Genomic DNA, 26463 nt, shown 5'->3' on the forward strand with positions numbered 1-26463 from the left:
TTCTCTACTGTATTTCAACAGTATTTGTTGTAATATTTTTTGTGATTATGAATTTTAGTGATTTGAGTTTTCTGTCTTCATTAGCATGATTGAGTATATAAATTTTATTTATTTTTTCAAAGACACAACTTTTTGTTTTGTTAATTTTTTAATTGTTCCGGTTATTTCAATTTCATTTATTTCAGCTCTGATTTTAATTATTTCCTGTCTTCTATTGCTTTTGGTGTTGATTTGTTTTTCTTTTTCTAGGGCTTTGAAATCTTATGTTAGGTCATATACTCATTGACTTTCCATTCTTCTAATGAATTTAGCTTAATAGTGTCCCAGAGATTTTGACAAGTTGTATCAGTTCTCATTTATCTCTGGTAAGTATTTTAAAAATTTCATCCCTGACTTCTTCTTATATCCATTGGTTAGTCAATAGCATATTATTTAGTCTCTAGGTGTTGGAGTTTTTCTTTTTGATTGTATCAATGATTTCTAATTTCATTCTATTATGATCTGATAGAATGCAGGGTATAATCTCTTTTTTTTATTTCATAATTGTTGCTTTGTGGCATATTTTAGAGAAGAGTCTGTGTGCTGCTGAGAAGAACATGTATTCGTTTATGGATATAATACTCTTTATATGTCTGTTAAGTATAAATTATTGATTATATTATTAAGTTCCATAGTTTTTTTGTTTAGTTTTTGTTTGACGATCTATCCAGTAGTGAGAAAGGTTTGTTAAAGACACTCAGTATTATTGTATTATGGTCTATTAATTCTTGAAATTGAGGCAGGGTTTGTTTGATATATGTAGATGCTCCATTGTTTGGGGCATAAATATTTAACGTATTATGTCTTGTTGATGTATAATTCCCTTAAGCAGTATGAAATGTCTTCTTTGTCCCTTCTGATTAACTTTTGGCTTGAAGTACACTTTATCTGACATGGGGATAGAAACCCGTTTGTTTACTCAATCCATGTGAGTGATATGTTTTTTCCCGTCCTTTCATTTTCACTCTGTGGATGTCTTTGCTTATGAGGTGAGTCTCTTGGAGACAACAGATTTTGGGGTTTTGATTTTTTAATCCAATCTGCCAATCTATGTCTTTTGGGTTTATTAGTTTAGACCATTAACATTATTATTGAGATATGATTTGTGTTCCCAGTCATTTTAGTTTATTTATACTTTTTACTTTGAATTAATTTCTCCTTTGATTGATTATTCCTTTTGTATGGCTCCTCCCTTTGTTGATTTTGACTTTTTTCCATCTTCATGGAATATTTTGTTGATAATGTTTTATAGCACAGATTTTCTAGTTATGAATTCTTTTAACTTTTGTTTATTATGGAAGGTTTTTATTTCATCTTTAAATCTGAAGTTTTATTTTGTTAGATATAAAATTCTTGGTTGGCATCCATCTTCTTCAGAACTAGGTATATATTATTCCAGGACCTCCTGCCTTTGAGGGTCTGGGTTGAAAAATCACCTGAGATCCTAATTAGTTTCCTTCTATATATAATCTGATATTTTTTCTCTCATGGCCTTTAAAATTCAATCCTTATTTTTTATATTTGACCTTTTTTCTTTATGATGTGTCTTGATGTGGGTCTGTTGTGATCTTGTACATTTGAGGTCCTCTTGTATTTAATTTTCCATTTCATTCTTCAGATTTTGGAAAGTTTTTCATATTATTTCATTGAAAAACTGGGCATTCCTTTGGTTTGTATCTCTATGCCTTCACCTATCCCAATAAATCTTAATTTGGTCTTTTCCTGTTATTTCATTATTGTTGGAAGTTCTGTTCATGGTTTCTTACCATCTTCCCTGTGTAGTCAACTTTATTTTCAAAATTATATATTTTGTCTTCATTGCCCAAGGTTCTATCTTCCAAATGGTCTAGTCTATTGATAATACTTTCCATTGAAATTTTAATTGGTTTATTGATTGTTTCATTTTGAGGATTTCTGGGGTTTTTGTTGTTGTTGTTATTTTCTGAGAATTTCTGCCTCTGCAATGATCTTTTACCTCCTCAAATTTATCTCTGATTTTATTCCCCATATCATTCTTTATGTACCAGGTCAGTCTAATATGTACTTTCTAAATTCCTTTTCTACATTTCTTTTACTGTGTTGTCTATGGGTTTAATTATTAGATCATCTTTGTTTGTTTGGTCCACTTTGTTCCATTGTTTTTTCATGTTGTTCTTATGTCTGTCCTTCTAGCAGTGTGGATTTCAGGCAGTACAGTTTCTACCCTGTAGATTCATAGTGTCCCTGAAGATTTCTAGTACCTCACCTTTAAGGAAGAGACAAATAATAACTGCGCCCAATACAAACAATATACAGCCTTAAACCAAATAGCTCCTCTTAAGGCATTCACAGTTTTGCTCCATTAAACTGAAATGATGTGTTCAATTATTGTCTACAATATAAACAGTAAGTTTGCAAAAAAGTTTACAGTTTCCATTGGTGGACAAAGAGAGAACAAAAGTCATGTAGGGTGTGATGTTTATGAGAAAGGATCAGAAAAGATAGAAGTTAAAAAAATTATAGGAAGAATGAAGGGAGGACTTAATAGAGCTTGGGTGTTAGCAAGAGAAAAGTGAGAAAGAGAATCCAAGGAAACAGATAAATGAGAGGGGAAAAATATATATATAATTTTTTAAAAGAAAAAAATAAACAACAAAACTGTAAAGTACTATTCAGATATCCCAGTCCTCAATAAAATGATCCATGAAAAATACTTGGTTTCAAAAATGGTAGACAAGTGAGAAAAGAAAAAAAAGGAATCGGGATGAAAAATTGAACACTTTTTTCCATTGCAGTTCAAGTTTCTCAGCTTCTCTTCTGAGCAGTTAGGTATGTTGACTGGAATTTGATGCTAGCTCTACCCTCAGGGTAGTTAGGGTTGCTAGGGTGAGAGTGTTAGTCCTGGAAGCAGAACTACTAGAGCCACAGTGTAGGCTTAGGTACGTTCCAATCTCTTCACTGCGTGCCTATTGGTCTGAAGATTTTAAGTCATCACACCTCCAAGGCTCAGCAATTGTCTGTTCACATTGGAAGACCATACCCCGGGAATCTCCTTTAGGTTCTACACATGTGATGTAGGAATCTGTTCTTAGCCCACTACTTTGCCTGCAGACCCCATGAACCCTGGTCGTCATTTGGTCTCCAAACTTGATCTCTTCCTTTGCCTGTCCTTTCAAATTCACAGTCAGGCACTTCTCTTCCAGCCAGTACTGCAAGCAGCTGATTGGATGGAGAGGGGAAAGCCAGGTGGGTTTCCTTGATCAGTATTCTCCTGTGTAAATGTCCCTCCATGCTTGATTTTCTCCTGGTCACTTTGGAACACTCTCTATCACACAGCATGGGTTTGCCTTGCACATTTTTGGGGCCAGACTTTGATCTGCCAATAATTGACTCACCTAGCTACAGGCCCCCCAGCCATTGCTTCACAAGGGTTCTTTCTGCTGTCCTCCATGCATGCCGCCAAGAAAGCTGGTGGCTTCCCTTCTGTACACAGATGCTGTGCAGCACAGCTTACTGGGTTTTTTTGTTTGTTTGTTTGTTGTTTTTTGAGCAGTATCTCTGAGCTCTTAAGCTCTCCATACCACAAAGCACCTCTGTTTTCCTAGAAATGGGGGTTCCTTTATTGCTTTACTACATTCACATAGGGATTATTCTGATTTGTACTTCCAGCTATTTTACAGCTCTGGAGCTGGGGATCTTTCCCCCTTATTTTATTAATCAAAATCTCCTGAGTCCATGATCTGTTTTGAGTATCCAGTATTAAATTCCAGTTAAGTCCTTCCTAGTTCTGGACCATTCACCCATCTTGTTGAAAAAAGTGACCTTTTTGCTTTTCTTGGTTCACTCCACAGATCTGTCAGGGAAGCAAATACTTTATTGAGCCATCTTCCTGCATTTCCACCCCCCCCCTTTTTTTTGAAAGAAAGTCTCACTAAATTGCTAAGGCTCATCCTGAATTTTTGATCCTCCTGCCTCAACCTCCCAAATTTCTGGAGTTGCAAGCACGCACCACTGTACCTGGCTCTTTTAATATATTTAATTCAATATAATCTGTGTAATTTAGATATCCATGTAATATGAATAATATGTATCATATATCTTAGGTATATAAGTAGTGTGTAGTATCAGTGTATATAGCCTGTTATATTATGTACACTGTTGCTATATAAGCATATCTAAGATGTTATTTTTAAAAGACTTATTAAAAATGTTTTTTACATAATAAATTTTTATCATACATTTATACTGACATAATATTCATTGTTACTTTTAAATGGAAAACTTAGTCAAAAATGTTTTAAGTTACAATACTTGTAACCCTGGGGGAACTATCATTTTTGTCTCCCCACTGCCTCAGTACACGTTATGCATGGTAGAAACTTTGGATAAAACACACAACACTAATTTTTTTTATACTTTTTTATTTATATTTAGCTTCTCTGTTGATTCAGTGGTAATTAAAGAATCTGATGTTCAGAAATCAGTAGTACATCCTGGAAGTTGTCTAAAAGAGAATATTGATCAATCAATAGAGGTATGTTATTTTTAATCTTCATTTTTAAACAGTTATGTACACTGATACTTTTTCTTACTCTCAATTTTATGTCTTCTGTTTTGTAATTATGTAGTAAATATTTGGCTAAGATTAAGCATAAAGCATGAGGATAATACCTTATGTAAAAGATCCAGAATGTCTATAGAAATATTTTCATAGCATTGGAAAAACACAGAGAAAGTTAAATTTGAGAATTTTCCTCCCCTGTTACAGTTTAAATTTTTTCTTTGTAACATTTCTTTATGAACTGTGTAACAAATCAGCTTCAGTACCATGGCCAACATAGTCTTTTCTTCCGCTTATGGAAGCAGAGGGTATTTGTTTGGCATTTGTTTTTAAGGGATTGGCTAGCTTCACTTAGCATAATCTGCTCTAATGCCATCCATTTCCCTGCAAATTCTATGATTTTGTCATTTTTTAATGCAGAGTAATACTCCATTGTGTATAAATGCCACATTTTTTTATCCATTCATCTATTGAAGGGCATTTAGGTTGGTTCCACAGTCTTGCTATTGTGAATTGTGCTGCTATGAACATGGATGTAGCAGTGTCCCTATAGTGTGCTCTTTTTAGGTCTTTAGGGAATAGACCGAGTAGGGGAATAGCTGGGTCAAATGGTGGTTCCATTCCGAAATTTCCAAGAAATCTCCATACTGCTTTCCAAATTGGCCGCACCAATTTGCAGTCCCACGAGCAATGTGCAAGTGAACCCTTTTCCCCACATCCTCACCAGCACTTGTTTGACTTCCTAATGGCTGCCAATCTTACTGGAGTGAGATGGTATCTTAGGGTGGTTTTGATTAGCATTTCTCTGACTGCTAGAGATGGTGAGCATTTTTTCATGTACTTGTTGATTGATTGTGTGTCCTCATCTGAGAAATGTCTGTTCAGGTCCTTGGCCCATTTGTTGATTGGGTTATTTGTTATCTTATTGTCTAATTTTTTTAGTTCTTTGTATATTCTGGATATTAGGGCTCTGTGTGAAGTGTGAAGAGTAAAGATTTGTTCCCAGGACGTAGGCTTCCTATTTAACTCTCTTCTTGTTTCTTTTGCTGAGAAAAAAATTTTTAGTTTGAGTAAGTCCCATTTGTTGATTCTAGTTATTAACTCTTGTGCTATTGGTGTCCTATAGAGGAATTTGGGCCCCGACCCCACAGTATGTCCATTTTTTTAAATAGAGCAATAATTAGCTCTTAATGTTCATCATCAGGTTCATTTTTTTTGTATAACCATCAAAGAGGATTATTTTACTTTTATTACTAATAATCCATCTTCAAAAATTAAATTTCTGTTTTCCTATAAGTAAGAGCTCCCTGATTTTCTACTAAAATTATTTTGTTTAACTTACTCTGCAATTCAGACCTAAGGATCTCTTGACCTTATTGTGTATCTCTGCTTCCATCTGCTTAATCAAACCACAAAGCAGCCAGGGAATTAAATGGATTATAATTAGATATTTGTGGGACTATATTAAGTTAGTTTTATTTGATACTAGAATAACTGAATTAATTCTACAATTTTTCTAAGCTTTTCAATAGCAACTGACTTAATTCTAACGGAATTTAACATAAGAGTTTGCATGTGGACTACTCCTTTCTGTGACTCTTTCTGCTTATGGTAGAAAATGTTTCCTAGTGTCCTTCTTTAAGGTGTCTTCTGCTTGGGCAAGATGGTTTAAGAATGTACAGGTGACAGGCATGGTGGCACACACCTATAATCCCACAACTCAGAAGTCTGAGGCAGGAAGATTGCAAGTTTGAGGTCAGCCTCAGCAACTTAGCAAGACCCTAATCAACTTACTAAGCATGACTGTATCTAAAAACTATAAAATGAAAAAAAGGGCTGGGGATGTGGTTCCATGGTAAAGCTCCCTTGGGTTCAGTCCCCAGTGCCAAAACAAAAACAAAATAAACAAACCAAAAAACAAAAACAAAAAAAAAGAATGTGCAGTGTGAGCATGTCTAGGAACCATACAGGTATGGCTGGCTTAGAAAACCACTTTCCTTTATTCTTATGAATTAAGCATATGTGTTTTGTAAAGCAAATACAACATTCTTTTTTTTTAAATTTCTTTTTTAGTTGTAGTTGGATACAATATGTGTATTTATTTTTATGTGGTACTGAGGATCAAACCCAGTGCCTCACATGTGCACAACATGTGCTTTACCACTGAGCTACAGCCCCAGCCCCAACATTCTTAATTCTATCTTGACAAACATCTATATAAAGTTTTTTTCTTTACTTTTCATAATTTTGATATTAAAGATAACAAACTTAGAAGAACAACTAGAGCAATTTAGAGATGAGCTTGAAAATCAAAATAAAGAAGTTCAGCAACTACATATGCAATTGGAAATAAAGAAAAAGGAATCCACTACCCGTCTACAGGAACTTGAACAAGAAAAAAATTTATTCAAGGTAACTATTTTAGAAAAATTTTTTTTTCTATAAAGAGATAATAAGTTTTGCTCCTATGTAGTTATAATAAACATTTACTAAGTCCAGATCTAAATAATACTCACTCGAAGAACACTAGCAAGCAAATAGATTTGCATGGAACTTATTTTCTGTTTATAATTAAATTTTTGAGATCTTTTATTAAAATATTTCAAGAATTATTGATCTACATTATGTCTAATTTTTTTACTTGTACATTGTAGGAACTGTATTTTTTATAAGACTTAATTGAAACAATGTTGTGAAAAATGCCAGTCATGAATACATCCAACTATGATAGTTATTTTTGTCACTAGGATGAAATGGAGAAATTGAGATTTGCCATAATGGATCCTGAGGCTATCTCTACTCATGACCAGCATATGCTATTTGGGAAATTTGCTCAAATAATACAGGAAAAAGAGGTAAAAATTGATCGATTAATTGAGCAAATTAGAGACTTTCATCAACAACTTAGACTTACAACAGATAACAAGGTATACTCATTTAAAATTGGTTATTATCTGAAATCTAATAGTTAAATAGAGTAATTAGCTTTGGATGCCATCTGTTATAGACTTAATTCAGTATTTTATCCTTTCCAATAAAATGTACTAATGTTGACATTTTCCTATTAGAGAATCAAATACTAAAAGCATAAGCCACTTATGTGTAATAGAACTTCCAGAATGATGTTCTAAATAAGGTCTTTGTTTGATGTGATAAGGGAGGTGTTGGTCTATATTGAAAGTAACATAATGTGTCTGACAAGCTATACAGCTTTTGTGCCTGATCATCTTTAAGTTTTTACCCTAAAATAAAACAAAATTTTAAAATACGAATACATACTTTTCTGTGTTTCCCTTTTTCAAATTAACTAATAGGATTTTGAAGAAAAAAATGAACTGATAAGGGATCTTGAAGCACAAATAGAATGTCTAAAGAGTGATCAAGAACGTTTGAAGAAAAATAGAGAAGAAGAAACAGACAAGCTCAATGAAGTGATTAAAAAACTTCAGGAGGAATTGTCATATATTGAACAGAATATGTTATTGGATACCAATTCCCCCTCAGAACAAGAGGACAGCTTGAAACATCAGTTGGAAAAGGTTATAGCTGAAAAGCTGTCTTTGGAACAGCAAGTAGAAATCACTAATGAAGAAATGGCCTTCACAAAAAATGTACTTAAAGAAACCAATTTTAAAATGAATCAGCTAACACAAGAATTAGTCAACTTGAAGAGAGAACATGACCATAAGGAAAAAATCCAAAGTATACCAGATGAAAGTGTTAGCATGACTATAGATGATCTCAGCAAAGACCAACCCGAACTGGAAGTAGTCCATATTGAAGATGTTCTTAAACCCCCTGAGAACAAGATGTATCTCAGATCTTTTGAAGAAAGCACCAAAGTTTCCAGAAATTTGGAAACAAAACTGCTACAGCTTGAGAGCTCTGTTAGCACAAAGGACATAGAACTTATCCAGTGTTATAAACAAATAGAAGACATAAAAGAACAAGGCCAATCTGAAACAGAAATGCTTCAGAAGAAGATCGTAAACCTACAGAAAGTACTTGAGGAGAAAGTAGCTGCTGCTCTTGTAAGTCAAGTCCAACTTGAGGCAGTTCAGGAATATGTGAAATTCTATCAAGATAAAGGAATAGTTTCATCAGAACTTGAAAAGGAAAATATGCAGAATTTAAATCAAATAACGGAAAACAAGATGGAGTCAGATATGTCTGCATTAACCTTGAGAATATCAGACTTAGAAAGACAAGTGATTGAAATGCATACTACTTTGATTTCAGAAAAAGAACAAGTAGAAACCGCAGAGAAAAATGCTTTGGAAAAAGAAAAGAAGCTGATAGAACTGCAGAAGTTATTGGAGGACAGTAAGAAAAAACTGGAAGGAAAAGAAAGGAAAAGAAGCCCTCATGGAGATTTTGTTCTCAAGGTTAGTTTTATAATTGAATTTTTTCACATAAATACCCTAAGAAACTCCTTTTTTTTTCCTTTGCTTATTAAGCTGATTGGTAATTTACTAAGTCAAACAGTTCTGCTGACACCTACCAATTTATACATAATGGGATTTTATTTAAAAAATCATACTGTTCTTAAAGAACTTTAGACAAACTAAAGAGTTTGTTTGAGCAAAAAGTTCTACATGCATTGTGCAACACTCAGAAACAGAAGAAATTCAAACAGTTTCACTGTGCAACAGTGGGTGGATTTAGAGGCAGAACTCACAAATAAAATTCAGAAATTGCTTGATTGGTCATGGCTAGACCTTGTTTGGATGTGATTTGATTGGTTGATTGCCTATGATTGGCTGAAACATAGTTGCCTATTATCATTGGCTGAGACTTAGTAGTTGATTATACTCTGTTCATTTGTTTCCCTACCAAGTTATATTGCAGTTTCTTACACAGAAACTCAAGGTATAGAGACCAGATTAAATTTAACACTATAGGGTCATTTTATTATCACTAGAATAATGGGCCCTAATTATATTTTGTGATCTTCAAACATCTTTATTCAATCAGGGTTGTCATTAATTAGAACAGTTCAAATAAATATGGAAACATTAAATTTAGCAAATGCCCTGTAGAATTTCTGTGGATATTTTCCCCCTTAACGTACCTCTACTAAGTATGTTATGTCATCATCTCTTTTAAGTACCATAGTGCACCCTATAATCATCACCACCACAGTAATGTATATTCATAAGTATTCTATACATTCTAATCTTGCGCCGAAGACAGTTTATTAATAGATGATTTTAAATTAATACCAGCACAATTTTTTTTTTGGTTGGGGGAGAGCTTTATAAAATGGTCATACCACACTTTTGCAAAAACAATTTTGGCATAAAATCTGTGAAAGTTATGTAGGTGAGATACAATTATAAAAATATCAAAATATATTCATATTGAATTAACATATCAGTAACAAGTTATTAGCTTGGCAAATTTTATGCCTCATAATATATTTTATTCTTCTTAGGAAAAATTTGTAACTGACCTAAGTCTACTTACATAAAGATCAGAAATTGTAGTTATTTCTTAGTGTATGACAGACATGACAAGTTCCCTCACTTAATAAACTTACAATTTCAAGTACCAGAAGTTCAGTCTTATCTGCCCCAGAAGATTGATACATTGGGATTTTATGTCTACTTAATTTATATTGGCAAAGGATAATAATTTCATTCACTATACTTTTTCTTCCTAGCTTTTTGGAATTGCATATTACTGTAGGTAATAATTATTAAAATATTAATATAACTTTTTAGGTAATACTTATTATAATTATCTTTGAGCTCATTTCTTTTGAGGAAAGTAATATAAATATGAAACTTTTGAGTGCACAAAGAATATTTTTATCAATAATTTATAAATGTTATATATATTAATGGCATGATTTGTCTTTCACTCCCAGAAAATCTTTCTTATTTCCTTAAGAATACAAAATGATGGTTCTTAAAATGTTTCACTGTTTGTTGAAAGAGCATTTATCACTAAAACCCCTAGACAGTCAGTCTTGGAAAAGCTTCATTAGAATGTGTAAATGCTTTGAATTTAGCTCTTTTTTTTTTTTGATGATGTATTTCTTATGTTTTCTACTGTATCTAGACAACTACTGAGTTAATAAATGCCAGTGGAGAAAGTGGATTTTTTGAAGAACTTGAGGCTCTTCGAATCGAGTTAATGGCTACCAAAGAAGAACTTGCCACTTTCAAAGAAAGGACAGAAAAACTTCAAAAAGAGCTTTTGGTAAGACAAGTAACATAACTTCCTAATTCATTCATTTCTACCCATCTTAATTCCCTTTCAAAATGTCCTATTGAAACAAGTCCAGAGCCATAACTTAAAACTAAATTTACGGAAAGGGAAGATGGCCGCGAAGGGAGTGCAGTAACTCCCAGTACTGCGTCACTGTGAGGGAAAATGATGAGTTAGAACGGCTAAAAGCTATCTGGTTAGGAATTTCCAGCAAAATTGGGGTGCTCCAAAACCTAGTGGAAGGATTTTCATCGCACGAGGATCAGCTTCAGGGGCTCAAAAGCGAGCGATTTGTCCGTACGGAGCGCTTATTGTTCGGCAGATCGCCCTGCGGCTGGAGTCTGCGGAGCGCACTGGGAAACGACGGGCTGGTGGCGCAGAGATACAGCGATGCTGATTCTGCGGGCTCCTGCCAGCTAGGCATTTGCTGAGCTCGGAGCTGAATTCTGGGTTGGAGACGGGGAAGGAAACGGTCCAGTTCGGTTCTCCACACCGGTCAGACCACGGAGGAAGCCAGCGGCCACCATCTTGGAGAGCTGACGTCACCATCCTTGTTTTTGACTGATTGCAGCTCTTTCAGCTATAGAACAGGTAATTTCAGGCTGACAATTGTCTGCATCTCGCAGACAAATTGCTCAGACTTAGTGCTAAATAACACGCGGAAACTGCTTCTTGGAGCCTGCTCCTATCAGAACACGCACCGAGCCCGGAGCGGCGGAGCTCCGGCTACCGGAGCTGCTCTGGCCCAGGGCTATAGAACCCGCGGAAACTGCTTCTTGGAGCCTGCTCCTGTCGGAGCATGCACCAAGTCCTGAGAGGCCGAATTCTGGCTCCCGGAACTGCTCTGGCCCAGGGATAAAGAACCCACGGAAACTGTCTCTCGGTCCGGGTCCTGCTGAATACTGTGAAGGCCAGAGGGGCGGAGCAGAGCCGCCGCCAGAGCCCGGAACAGGCCTAGCGACCTGCCGGCGTGGTGTCGCGTCGCCCCGGCTAGAGCAGGGGCCGAACAGAGCCGCCGCCAGAGCCCGGAACAGGCACAGCGACCCGCCGGCGTGGTGTCGCGTCGCTCCGGCTAGAGCAGGGGCCGAACAGAGCCACCGCCAGAGCCCGGAACAGGCACAGCGACCCGCCGGCGTGGTGTCGCGTAGCTCCGGCTAGAGCAGGGGCCGAACAGAGCCGCCGCCAGAGCCCGAAAAAGGCACAGCGACCCGCCGGCATGGTGTCGCGTCGCTCCTGCTAGAGCAGGGGCCGAACAGAGCCGCAGCCGGGGCCCGGAGCAGGCCCAGCGACCCGCCGGCGTGGTGTCACGTCGCTCCGGCTGGAGCGGGGGCCGATCAGAGCCGCGACCTGTGCCCGGAACAGGTCCAGCGACCCGCCGGCGTGGTGTCGCGTCGCTCCGGCTAGAGCGGGGGCCAAACAGAGCCGCCGCCTGCGCCCCGAGCAGGTCCAGAGACCCGCCGGCGTGGTGTCGCATCGCTCCGGCTCGAGCAGGGGCCGAACAGAGCCGCTGCCAGAGCCCGGAATAGGCCCAGCGACCCGCCGGCGTGGTTGTCAAGAATCCCCAATTGGAGTAGGGGGAAAGCAGATCCTCCACCCGCGTCCGCAAGGTAGGCAGGCCTGTGACAGTCTGGCAGAACAGCCCCAGCGGCCTGCCGGCGTGGTAGACACGTCACACCACGTGGGGGAGGGGCAGAGCAGAGCCGCTCCCCGAGCCTGGATCAGGCCCAGCGGCCCGCCAGCGTGGCAGTCACATCACTCCATTTGGAGTTGGGGCAGAGCAGAGCCGCAGCCCGCGCCCAGAACAGGCACAGCGACCTGCCGGGGTGGTAGTCACGACAACCCAATTGGAGAAGGGGCAGAGCAGAGCCGCCGCCCACGCCTGCAAGGTAGTCAGATCCGCGACTAACTGGTGGAACAGGCCCAGGGGTTCACGGACGTGGTGACGTGGTAGACACGTCACACCAATAGGAGGAAGGGCAGAGCAGAGCCGCTGCCCGCGCCTCCAAGGTAGGCAGACCTGCGACCGACCAGCAGAACAGTCCCAGTGGCCCACCAGCGTGGTAGACAGATCACCCCAATTGGAGGAGGAGCAGAGCTGCCGCCCGCCCCTGCAAGGGAGACTTTTCAACTATACAAGAGCAATATAAATATATAGGGGGAAAAATTTCAAAAACACAATAGTTTCACTAAGCAGAAAGAAACACGAGCAATATGAAAAGACAAGGAAAGAAAGGACCACAAGCAATGCAGGTCAACTCAACTTTAGAAGAGGTTATAGCTGCAGCAGATGGAATGTCAGATAAAGAATTCAGGATATACATGCTGCAAATGATCTGGAGTCTCAAGGAAGACATTAGACAGCAAAATCAGACAATGAAAGATCATTTCGACCACTTCGACAATGTATTACATAAACAAATCCAAGAAGCAAAAGATCAACTATACAGGGAGATAGAGGTAATAAAAAACAAACAAACAGAAATCCTAGAAATGCAGGAAGCAATAAACCAACTAAAAAACTCAATTGAGAATACTACCAGCAGAGTAGAACACTTAGAAGATAGAACATCAGACAATGAAGACAAAGTATTTCAACTTGAAAAGAACATAGATAGCTCAGCAAAACTGTTAAGAAACCATGAGCAGAACATCCAAGAAATATGGGATAATATAAAGAGACCAAACTTAAGAGTCATTGGGATACAGGAAGGTATAGAGGTCCAAACCAAAGGAATGAACCACATATTCAATGAAATAATACGAGAAAACTTCCCAGACTTGAAGAATGAGACAGAATCCCAAATCCTAGAAGCATACAGGACGCCGAATGTGCAAAATCATAAGAGATCCACACCTAGACACATTATAATGAAGATGCCCAACATACAGAATAAGGAGAGAATTTTAAAAGCTACAAGAGAAAGGAAGCAGATTACATTTAGGGGTAAACCAATCAGGATAACAGCTGATCTTTCAACACAGACTCTGAAAGCTAGAAGATCCTGGAATCACATATTTCAAAAACTGAAAGAAAATGGGTTCCAACCAAGAATCATGTATCCAGCGAAATTAAGCTTCAGGATGGAAGATGAAATTAAAACCTTCCACGATAAACAAAAGTTAAAAGAATTTGCAGCTAGAAAACCATGTCTTCAAAACATCCTCGGCAAAACATTACAGGAAGAGGAAATGGAAAATAACAATGAATACCAACAGTGGGAGGTAGGACAGTAAAGGGGGGGAAAATAATCAAAAAAGGAAAACAAACCATGTTTAGTAACATAAATAAACAATTATGGCTGGAAGAACAACCCATATCTCAATAATAACCCTAAATGTTAATGGCTTAAACTCACCAATCAAGAGACACAGACTAGTAGAATGGATCACAAAACAAGACCCAACAATATGCTGCCTACAGGAGACGCATTTGATAGGAAAAGACATACATAGACTGAAGGTGAAAGGTTGGGAAAAATCATATCACTCATATGGACTTAGGAAACAAGCAGGAGTGTCCATACTCATATCAAATAAAATAGATTTCAAGCCAAAGTTAATCAAAAGGGATAAAGAGGGACACTACATACTGCTCAAGGGAACCATACACCAACAAGACATAACTATCATAAATATATATGCCCCAAACAATGGTGCAGCTATGTTCATCAAACAAACTCTTCTTAAGTTTAAGAGTCTAATAGACCAACATACAATAATCATGGGAGACTTCAACACACCTCTCTCACCACTAGACGGATCTTCCAAACAAAAGTTGAATAAGGAAACTATAGAACTCAATAACACAATTAATAACCTAGACTTAATTGATATATATAGAATATACCACCCAACATCAAGCAGTTACACTTTTTTCTCAGCAGCACATGGATCCTTCTCAAAAATAGATCATATATTATGTCACAGGGCAACTCTTAGACAATATAAAGGAGTGGAGATAATACCATGCATCTTATCTGATCATAATGGAATGAAACTGAAAATCAACGATAAAAGAAGGAAGGAAAAAACATGCATCACTTGGAGAATGAACAATTGGTTACTAAATGATCAATGGGTTATAGAAGACATCAAGGAGGAAATTAAAAAATTCTTAGAGATAAATGAAAGCACAGACACAACATATCGGAATCTATGGGACACATTAAAAGCAGTTCTAAGAGGAAAATTTATTGCTTGGAGTTCATTCCTTAAAAAAAGAAAAAACCAACAAATAAATGATCTCATACTCCATCTCAAAATCCTAGAAAAAGAAGAGCAAAACAACAGCAAAAGAAGTAGAAGGCAAGAAATTATTAAAATCAGACCTGAAATTAATGAAATCGAAACAAAAGAAACAATTGAAAAGATTGACAAAACTAAAAGTTGGTTCTTTGAAAAAATAAATAAAATCGACAGACCCTTAGCCATGCTAACGAAGAGAAGAAGAGAGAGAAATCAAATTACTAGCATACGGGATGAAAAAGGCAATATCACAACAGACACTTCAGAAATACAGAAGATAATCAGAAACTATTTTGAATCCTTATACTCCAATAAAATAGAAGATAGTGAAGGCATCGATAAATTTCTTAAGTCATATGATCTGCCCAGATTAAGGCAGGAGGATATAGACAACCTAAACAGACCAATATCAATTGAGGAAATAGAAGAAACCATCAAAAGACTACCAACTAAGAAAAGCCCAGGACCGGATGGGTATACAGCAGAGTTTTACAAAACCTTTAAAGAGGAACTAACACCAATACTTTTCAAGCTATTTCAGGAAATAGAAAAAGAGGGAGAACTTCCAAATTCTTTCTACGAGGCCAACATCACCCTGATTCCTAAACCAGACAAAGACACTTCAAAGAAAGAAAACTACAGACCAATATCTCTAATGAACCTAGATGCAAAAATCCTCAATAAAATTTTGGCAAATCGGATTCAAAAATATATCAAAAAAATTGTGCACCATGATCAAGTAGGATTCATCCCTGGGATGCAAGGCTGGTTCAATATACGGAAATCAATTAATGTTATTCACCACATCAATAGACTTAAAAATAAGAACCATATGATCATCTCGATAGATGCAGAAAAAGCATTCGACAAAGTACAGCATCCCTTTATGTTCAAAACGCTAGAAAAACTAGGGATAACAGGAACTTACCTCAACATTGTAAAAGCAATCTATGCTAAACCTCAGGCTAGCATCATTCTGAATGGAGAAAAATTGAAGGCATTCCCTCTAAAATCTGGAACAAGACAGGGATGCCCTCTCTCACCACTTCTGTTCAACATAGTTATCGAATCACTGGCCAGAGCAATTAGACAGACGAAAGAAATTAAAGGCATAAAAATAGGAAAAGAAGAACTTAAATTATCACTATTTGCAGATGACATGATTCTATACCTAGCAGACCCAAAAGGGTCTACAAAGAAACTATTAGAGCTAATAAATGAATTCAGTAAAGTGGCAGGATATAAAATCAACACACATAAATCAAAGGCATTCCTGTATATCAGCGACAAATCCTCTGAAATGGAAATGAGGACAACCACTCCATTCACAATATCCCCCCAAAAAATAAAATACTTAGGAATCAACCTAACAAAAGAGGTGAAAGACTTATACAATGAAAACTACAGAACCCTAAAGAGAGAAATAGAAGAGGATCTTAGAAGATGGAAAAATATACCCTGTTCATGGATAGGCAGAACTAACATCATCAAAATGACAATATTACCAAAAGTTCTCTATAGGTTTAATGCAATACCAATCAAAATCCCAATGGCATTTCTTATAGAAATAGAGAAAGTAATCATGAAATTCATATGGAAAAATAAAAGACCCAGAATAGCAAAAACAATGCTAAGCAGGAAGGGTGAATCAGGTGGTATAGCGATACCAGACTTCAAACTATACTACAGAGCAATAGTAACAAAAACAGCATGGTACTGGTACCAAAACAGGCGGGTGGACCAATGGTACAGAATAGAGGTCACAGAAACCAACCCACAAAACTACAACTATCTTATATTTGATAAAGGGGCTAAAAGCATGCAATGGAGGAAGGATAGCATCTTCAACAAATGGTGCTGGGAAAACTGGAAATCCATATGCAACAAAATGAAACTGAATCCCTTTCTCTCGCCATGCACTAAAGTTAACTCAAAATGGATCAAGGAGCTTGATATCAAATCAGAGACACGGCGTCTGATAGAAGAAAAAGTCGGCTACGATCTACATACTGTGGGGTCGGGCTCCAAATTCCTCAATAGGACACCCATAGCACAACAGTTAATAACTAGAATCAACAAATGGGACTTACTCAAACTAAAAAGTTTTTTCTCAGCAAAAGAAACAACAAGAGAGGTAAATAGGGAGCCTACATCCTGGGAACAAATCTTTACTCCTCACACTTCAGATAGAGCCCTAATATCCAGAGTATACAAAGAACTCAAAATATTAGACAACAAGATAACAAATAACCCAATCAACAAATGGGCCAAAGACATGAACAGACACTTCTCAGAGGAGGACATACAATCAATCAACAAGTACATGAAAAAATGCTCACCATCCCTAGCAGTCAGAGAAATGCAAATCAAAACCACCCTAAGATACCATCTCACTCCAGTAAGATTGGCAGCCATTAGGAAGTCAAACAACAACAAGTGCTGGCGAGGATGTGGGGAAAAGGGTACACTTGTTCATTGTTGGTGGGACTGCAAATTGGTGCAGCCAATCTGGAAAGCAGTATGGAGATTTCTTGGAAAGTTGGGAATGGAACCACCATTTGACCCAACTATTCCCCTTCTCGGTCTATTCCCTAAAGACCTAAATAGAGCATGCTACAGGGACACTGCTACATCGATGTTCATAGCAGCACAGTTCACAATAGAAAGACTGTGGAACCAACCTAGATGCCCTTCAATAGACGAATGGATAAAAAAAATGTGGCATTTATACACAATGGAATATTACTCTGCATTAAGAAATGACAAAATCATAGAATTTGGAGGGAAATGGATGGCATTAGAGCAGATTATGCTGAGTGAAGCCAGCCAATCCCTAAAAAACAAAAGCCAAATGTCTTCTTTGATATAAGGAGAGTAACTAAGAACAGAGTAGGGACGAAGAGCATGAGAAGAAGATTAACATTAAACAGGGACGAGAGGTGGGAGGGAAAGGGAGGGAGAAGGGAAATTGCATGGAAATGGAAGGAGACCCTCAGGGTTATACAAAATTACATACAAGAGGTAACGAGGGGAAAGGGAAAAATAATACAAGGGGGAGATATGAACTGCAGTAGAGTGGGTAGAGAGAGAAGAGGGGAGGGGAGGGGAGGGGAGGGGGGTAGTAACGGATAGGAAAGGCAGCAGAATACAACAGACCCTAGTATGGCAATATATAAATCAATGGAAGTGTAACTGATGTGATTCTGCAATTTGTAAACGGAGTAAAAATGGGAGTTCATAACCCACTTGAATCAAAGTGTGAAATATGATATATCAAGAACTATGTAATGTTTTGAACAACCAACAATAAAAAAATATATATATATAAAAAAAAAAGAAAGGACAGGCTCAATAAAATATTGTAGAACTTTTTAATAAAATATCATGGAATAGATAAAAAGAAAAAAAAAACTAAATTTACAAGGCTTTTTGAAAAATTTATTGTTATAAATCTATTCACCATCTCCTTGCTTATTTTGCTAGGAATCTTTATATTAGAAGAATGCTTTTAATCTTTAGTCTTTTAGCAAAGGAAGTGAAAAACTGCTGTTAAAGAGAACTTAAATCCCCTGGGAAACAAAAGTAAAGGCTAATAAAATTATTTCAATTTTGTAGTAACCTGTGACCATACATACATGCGAAAGTATGATATGTATTACAGTTTCCAAAGTGTTTTTCCTATAATTCTGAGGCAAGTGAACATATAAATGAAATTATACTCTTTCCCTCTCCACTGTAAGTTCTTCATTTGATGTGCAAGATTTTCAACTTAATTCATCTGTGTTTTAGGTAAAAGAGACAAATATGGCATCTCTTCAGAGAGATTTAAGCCAAGTTAAGAATCAACTTGTCGAGGAAAAAAAGAAATTATCCCACTTCTTAATAAAAAAGGATAAGTCTTAAGTACCAACAAATAGAAACATCTGCTTAGAGCCACTTCCTATTGAGGTAGGTAAAAACACTGTATCCCAAATGGACCAAATACTCAAGGTCAACATGAGCAACCAGACTCCACAAATTCTTGTTAAAAATGCAGGAATTCAAATTGATGTACAGACTAGCTGTTCCTCAGAAAAAGTCTCTGAAATAATTAGGCAATTTACTGAAAGAATTGAACACATACAAGAACTTCATGCCTCTGAAATTTTGGATATGGAATCCAGACATATTTCAGAAACTGAAACTTTAAAGAGGGAACATTATGTTGCTGTTGAGTTACTGACAGAGGAGTGTGGTACATTGAAGGCAGTCATACAGTGTCTGAGACCTAAAGAGGAATTTATTTTGTTGTCATGTGGGGGGAGTTTCCACTGTTGTCAAAAATCAGTTTTTAAGCAAAAATTTTAAATGAAATTTGAGAAATATCTCTTCTTTATACTATTAGAATTTAAGTCTCCCCATTGTATTAGATAATAGAGTTCTTATGTAAGTTTGCAACTTGTTATGGTTCCTTAAATAATAACTATCTCTTCTTACTATGGTAATATCCATAAGGAAAAAATTATAGACTTGTTATAAATCATAGTTTCATTTCAAGTATGCTTAGATTGAGTTTTTTTTTTCTTTTTCTTTCCTTATTTTTTCTTTTTACAGCATTATAAAAGCAAAATAGTTTATTGGGTACTGTTTTTATTAAAACAAAAATATTTATGTATGTTGTTTCTTTTTTCTAATTAGGGATCCTTGATTCCTGAACTAATGTATTCTAATGCTTACAACACTAGAGAAATATATTCCAGTGGTAAGTTATATAAAATTCTGGAATGTTTATAGTATATGATTAAAACGTGTTATTTTTGTTTGGAGAGGGTATGTTTTTTATTTTTTATGTTTGTTTGTTTAACAACAAATGATTGTTTTTTTCATTTTAGATTCTGGATCAGACTGGAGTCAGGGAGTTTATCTTACACAAAATCAGGGATTTGACACAGCATCAGAAGGACGAGGAGAAGAAGGTGAAAATATAACAGAATCATTTCCAAAGAAAATAAAGGTACTAAAAGATAAATATTACTGAAACATAATATATTTTAGTAAACTTAGCCAGTATAATTTCTATGTTGAACATAGTAGTTTATTTAGTGTTATATACTGGATCTCTGAAAAAACTGTATAGCAAGAAAGATCGAAGGAAGGGGGGAGAGAGAGGGAGAAAATATGCTGCCCTCCACTCCCTTCTTTCTTCCAGAATTAGTGACCAGATCTTTTGGTCAATTCTCTGTTAACTAGATATTGAGGAAAAAGGATGTTGGAAGTAGCATCCCTGGTTGCTCAAACAATGTCTAGTACAGTCCACCCCATCAAATAGAAGCAAAAGGTAGCACTCACCTCATGCTTCAAATGAAAACAGGCTAAAATAAATGACTTAAAAGAAAAAAAAAATCCATGAGAATCTATTTCATTTTATTTCCATATTCCACAAATAATAATATATTGTGTTTTATTTTATTTCCATATTCCACAAATAATAAAATACAATATATTAAATAATTATGTTATGAAGATTTAAAAAAATAATTTTTATTATTGCTGATTTTGTTTGCCAAAATTATAAAAGCAGTCTCAAGGAATGGAAGTTTTTCCCACGGTATTTCTTTTGGTCAAATCAATGGCTAATCGTTAAATCTAGGAAGAGTACATTAGCTAAACTGATGGAACTTAGAGGTGAAAGCTATGGAAATCATAGACCATCTGTTGCAATTGACTTAGCTCTCCACAGGAAGAAGGCATTTAGTAAAGGTGCCTGGAGTTCTTTTCTGCGGTTGCTTTTCTAAATCTATTTTGCTTCATAATGCTATATTGCTTAATATTTCTCCTTGTAGCTCTCATTTTTTCAGTATTTGGAGAAGTTGTCATAACTTTGGCTTTTGGATTTTGGTTTCTAGGGATTACTGAGAGCTGTTCATAATGAGGGCTTGCAGGTGCTTTCTCTCACTGAGTCACCATGTGATGAAAGAGAAGACCATTCTATTCAACAGGTTTCAGAATTTTGGCTAGAAGAGAGAAGATCTTATCTTAATATCATCTCATCTCTTAAGGATTTAATTACCAAAATACAAGTGCTAAGGGAATCTGAGGTACCCAAAGAATATTATATTCTTTGTAGCATTGTTATTTTTAATGACAATAATGAAATATGTAAATTAAATTCTTTTTTATATGAATTTTCACATAAATTATTGTATGTATTTTCAGACTCAAAAATACATACATTCTTTTAAATACCTATTTTGGTTAGTAGAATGTTTTAAAAACATGTTTATTTGAAACCTAACTTTTGTTATTTGTACTCTGCTAGGTTAATGATAATTCTCAATCTCATGAGAGCCTCCTGGACTGGTGAGGGGAATTTCTTCTTGCTCTCCAACATGTTTTCTTAAAGGAGCACAATGTTTTGCTAGCTGCTTTTCAGATTGAACTGACAGCTCTAGGCACTAAAGATGCAGTTGGATTATTAAAGTGTTTGGAACAGTGAATACAAGAACAAGTATCAAAACAAAATTTTATTTTAAAGAATACTATTTTTAATAGTAATAAAAAAATCAGTTGCTGATTTGTTTTAGAGTCTTAATTTAAGCATGAAGATAAGCATTTTTAACAGGGGCCACTAAGAGTATTTAGGAGAAGAACATTACCTTTTGTCTTATATTAGAAAGTAAGAAAAACTTAAAATTAATGAGATAGTCCTCAAACTTGGAAATTTAGAAAGAGCTGTAAAACCTAAAGAAAAGAGAAGGAATAAGATACAGTCACTTCTCATTATTTTCAGTAGTTTTATTTTATAAACCTACAAGGAGTCATTGCTCCTGTGGGAAATACAGAAATAGGTTACTGCAAGCCTCAATCACAAAATTTTCATCAACCAGTCAATACGTGATCTTATTTTCTGTGTGGTTGTGTTTAAAGAAATCTTATATGGGGAGGGGAGAAGAAATGTACCTCAGTGGTAGAATGCTTGCCAAGCATACTCTTGGCCCTGGGCTCAGTACTCAGTGCCATTAAAAAAAGAAAAAAGATACCTTTTGTGTTGTATATTATTCATTAATGTTTAACACGGCCAAGAGCAATCATACAGAAGCTTATCTAACACACTTTTCTCCTTAAAGCACGTCACAGATTTCTTGCAATTAGGAACACCAAGCCCTTCACTTGTGGGCCATTTAAAACTATGAAATCACAAATAAAAAGCACAATATGGAAAAACAAGTTACTAAACAGGACATTTGTGTACAATATGAGAGCTAAAATACAAAGGTAGCGTATGCCCTTGTTTTACTTAGCCAGGAACATGTGCATGAGGAAATTTAAATTTTTTGCTACTCTATCTATGTCTGACAAAGCAATACAAGTATTGATTTGAGGGTTACAAAAACTTTTTATCAAGTAGACAAATCTTAAAACACAGGATCCATTAATAATGAGGATTAACTATAATAAAGTAAAAAACATTAATGAAATGTACAGTACAATATAGAGGATAAATCATTAAAAATTGGTTCCTTGAAAATGCTAATAAGAAAATCTTTTCTGGAGAATTCATTATGATTTTTAATGTTATAAATGAATATGAGATCATAATTAAACATGTAACAAATAAAATAACAAAATGTTATAAATTATTTTATTTATACAAATAAAAAAATTGAGGTGAAATTTAAAAAAAAATTACTTATCAAAATTCATGCTGGAAGAAACAGAATACCTGAAAAGACCTACAACAGAATCAAATCAATAGTTAAAAATAGACAGAAGAAGCTTATTATCTGAAATTGAAGTACTACATGCTCAAATTAATGACAAGAAAATGACCTTGAAAAGAGAACAAGAAAATGATAAACCAAACCTAGGTATGTTACAAAACAGACTCATATAATTACACAAATGGGTGAAAATATTTTACTTTACATTATTATTACTCAGTTAAAACATTTCCTTTTAGTGGTATTGATTTCTCATTTTCATAACATTAATTATAGTAATTACTGCAGTGGCTAGAGAGGATTGTCAAATTGATTTTGAACAACTGTATCTAATTTTAAATACAGTAGCCTTACCTTGACCAAGTTAAATTAATTTCATGCTCTCTTTTTGTTTGTTTGTTTGTTTTAATTGGTTATACATGACAGTAGAATGCATTTATGCACTTTGATATATCATGCATAGATGGGATATAATTTCTCATTTTTCTGAGTATACATGTTGAAGAATCATATTGGTCATGTAGTCACATATATACATACAGTAATAATATCTGTTTTATTCTACTATCTTTCCTATCCGCACATTCCTTCCCCTCTTCTCCCATCACTTCCCTCTACCTTATCTAAGGTAACCATATTTTTCCCTACTATCTCCCACCTTATGTGAATTAGCATTCACAAATTAGAGAAAACATTTGGCCTTTAGTTTTATGGGATTGGCTTATTTTGCTTACCATGATATTCTTCTACTCCAACCATTTTCTGGCAAATGCCATAATTTTACTCTCCTTTAGAGCTCTGAGTAATATTCCATTGAGTATATATATACCACATTTTCTTTATCCATTCATCTGTTGATTGATACCTAGGTTGGTTCCATAGATAAGCTATTGTGAATTGAGCTGCTGTAAACATTGATACAGCTGCATCACTATACTGTGCTGATTTTAAGTCCTTTGGGTATATAAACCAAGGAATGGGATTGCTGGGTTAAAGGGTGGTTCCATTCCCAGTTTTCTGAGGAATCTCCATACTGCTTTCCATAGTGGTTGCACCAATTTGCAGTCCCTCCAGCAATGTATGAGTATGCCTGTTCCACCACATCCTTGACAACATTTGTTGTTGCCTCTATTCTTGATGATTGATTGCCATTCTGACAGGAGTGAGATGAAATCTTAGAGTAATTTTGATTTGCATTTCTCTAATTGCTAGAGATGTTGAACTCTCTTAAAGCTGTACATTAAGAAAGGTGTTTTACATACTAGAGGATAACTACCTAAAGGAAAAGGAAATCCATAATTAAAGCAGCCATTTCTTTTTTAATCCCTCTTTTTAAAAATTTAACTATAACAACATACAGAAAAGTGAGCAATTCAACTCTTCAGTATGACATTATTTTTTTTATTTTTTAATATTTATTTTTTAGTTGTAGTTGGACTTAACACCTTTTTTTAAATTTATTTATTTTTATGTGGTGCTGAGGATTGAACCCAGGGCCTCGCACATGCTAGACGAGCATTCTACTGCTGAGCCACAACTCCAGCCCCAGTATGACATTATTATATGAATGTCTGTGGAGGAAACATTGTTTGTGTTAAGAAGTAGAGGCCCCCTACTTCTTTAGTTTTATTACTAATTTATATATTCCAAAATCATATATGTTTAAAGTGTTTCTATTTTTGAACTTTATATTTTATGTCTTGCTTCTGTCACCTTCCTGAATTATCGCAACTTACTGCATTTATCTATAGTTCATTTTTGTTACCATATAGAATTCTCTTGTTTGGATATTCAACAACTTATATTTCATTCTGTGGTTGATTAGATTTGGATTGTTTCTACTTTTTAGCTATTAGAATCATTGCTGTTGTGGACATTGTTGCAAAGTGTTTCTGATGCAATTGTACTTATGTCTTTCTAGGAGTGAAATTGCAGGGTCATAGAATTCATATCTTTAAATTTATTAGAGAACACCAAACTATTTTAAAGAGTAGTTTTGTTAGGGGCTCACAGGTAGAGTGCTCACTTAGCACATTGGAGGCCCTGGGTTTGATCCTCAGCACCACATAAAAATAAATAAAATAAAGATATTGTGTCCAGCTACAACTAAAAACTAAATATTTTTTTTAAAAAAAGTAGTTTTGTCAATTTGTGCATGCACTAGCAGTATATGAGAGTTGTGTTATATACAACTTTGCCAACTTTCCGGTATTGTTAGACCTTTGCTGCCAATCCATTTGGCGTGCAGTACATAATTGTAGTTTTAATTGATTTTAATTATTCAAGTGGCTTAGTGCTTTTTCATATGATTATCAACTATTTGGATTATTGTTTTTGTGATATGCTTGCTTGGATCTTTTTCCCACTTTTTGATAAAAGTCTATTTAATTTAACTATAAATGGAAATTGTTATTAAATTCTCATCATATCTATTGAGGACACATGCATCTTTAGTAACTGTTTCATGTCGTGATGATAGAAAAACCTGTGCTTTTGCCGATTTAAAATCACAACACAAGCTCAAAATTTGTCATTGAAAAGCTGAATCATGTTAAAATTCTTCAGAGAAAACAGGTATAATAAGTTAAATTAAACATATCCCTGTAGACAAAGGCTTAATTGAAAAATTTTAGAGGTAATTAATATTGTTTATATAGAATGCTATTGAAGTCTTAATGAGTATCTCTGTAGATTCATGTTTATATGTGTAAATTATTGACCTCTACCCCTAAGAATCACATCTGGAGTCACATAAATCCTAAAATAATGACTATTTAACACCCAAGTAAATATGTCTACAGACCTTTTCAATGTCCATATGTACATAAGTATATTTTTTTGTCATAAAAACAGGATCCTGATGCATATTTTGTAACCTGTTTTTACTTAACATGTATAAGATTTTAGTTGAGTGATTGAACTCAACCACTGAGCCCTATCTCCAAATTTAAAAAAAATTAAAAAAGGCCTTGGGATGTAGCTAAGTGATTTAGCTTCTGTGAGTTCAATCCCTGGTACCAATGATGGAGGTGAGAGCAAAAAATAATAATAATAATAATAATAATAATAATAATAATAATAATAATAATAATTTATATTTCTCTTTACTTTAAAAAATTCAATATAGGGTTATTTGGTTAAATTGGAAACTTTAAAAAGATTTCAGGATTTTTAAATTGCTCTCAAGAAAGTTTGTATTCCACCAATGAGGCATTTTTCACTGCCCTGAAACATGTTTTTATTCATTTATAATTTTTATTCTGATGTTTAGGATCAAACCCAGATTTTTGTGTGACTAGCATGATGGGCTACTGCTGAGATAGACCCTCAGCTACACATTTATCATTAACATTTATTAAAAAATTAAATTAAAACTGACTATAAATTATTTTATTCAAATTCACTCTCATTCATAAATTAAATTTGTTCAGACTTCTATATTGAAAGGACATATACTTTTTAATGTTTTTTAAGTATACATGACAGTAGACTATATGTTGACATAAGGTTATTTTTTGTTATAACTAATATTCCATTTGTGTGTGTGCATATATTTTTTAAAGAGAAAGAGAGAGAGAGAATTTTTAATATTTATTTTTTAGTTCTTGATGGACACAACATCTTTGTATGTGATGCTCAGGATCGAACCCAGGCCTCACTCATGCCAGGCAAGCACTCTAACGCTTGAGCCACATCCCCAGCCCCGCTTACAATTATCTTTATCCA

At 35.4% G+C, this 26463-nt stretch overlaps 1 protein-coding gene across 1 annotated transcript in view; it reads left to right on the forward strand.

Moving 5' to 3' along the window:
• LOC143388957 (A-kinase anchor protein 9-like) overlaps positions 1-24664 on the forward strand; it is a 78482-nt gene extending 53818 nt beyond the window's left edge. The window contains 11 exon segments of the mRNA XM_077108329.1: positions 4453-4552; positions 6839-6991; positions 7327-7506; positions 7894-8964; positions 10643-10783; positions 18827-19310; positions 19713-19778; positions 19909-20030; positions 20923-21114; positions 21336-21524; positions 24659-24664. Of these exon segments, the coding sequence (XP_076964444.1) occupies positions 4453-4552; positions 6839-6991; positions 7327-7506; positions 7894-8964; positions 10643-10783; positions 18827-19310; positions 19713-19778; positions 19909-20030; positions 20923-21114; positions 21336-21524; positions 24659-24664 (2704 nt within the window).
• The last annotated feature ends 1799 nt before the right edge of the window (positions 24665-26463 follow it).

This window comes from Callospermophilus lateralis, unplaced genomic scaffold (assembly GCF_048772815.1).
Source record: "Callospermophilus lateralis isolate mCalLat2 unplaced genomic scaffold, mCalLat2.hap1 Scaffold_45, whole genome shotgun sequence".
NCBI classification, from domain to species: Eukaryota; Metazoa; Chordata; class Mammalia; order Rodentia; family Sciuridae; genus Callospermophilus; species Callospermophilus lateralis.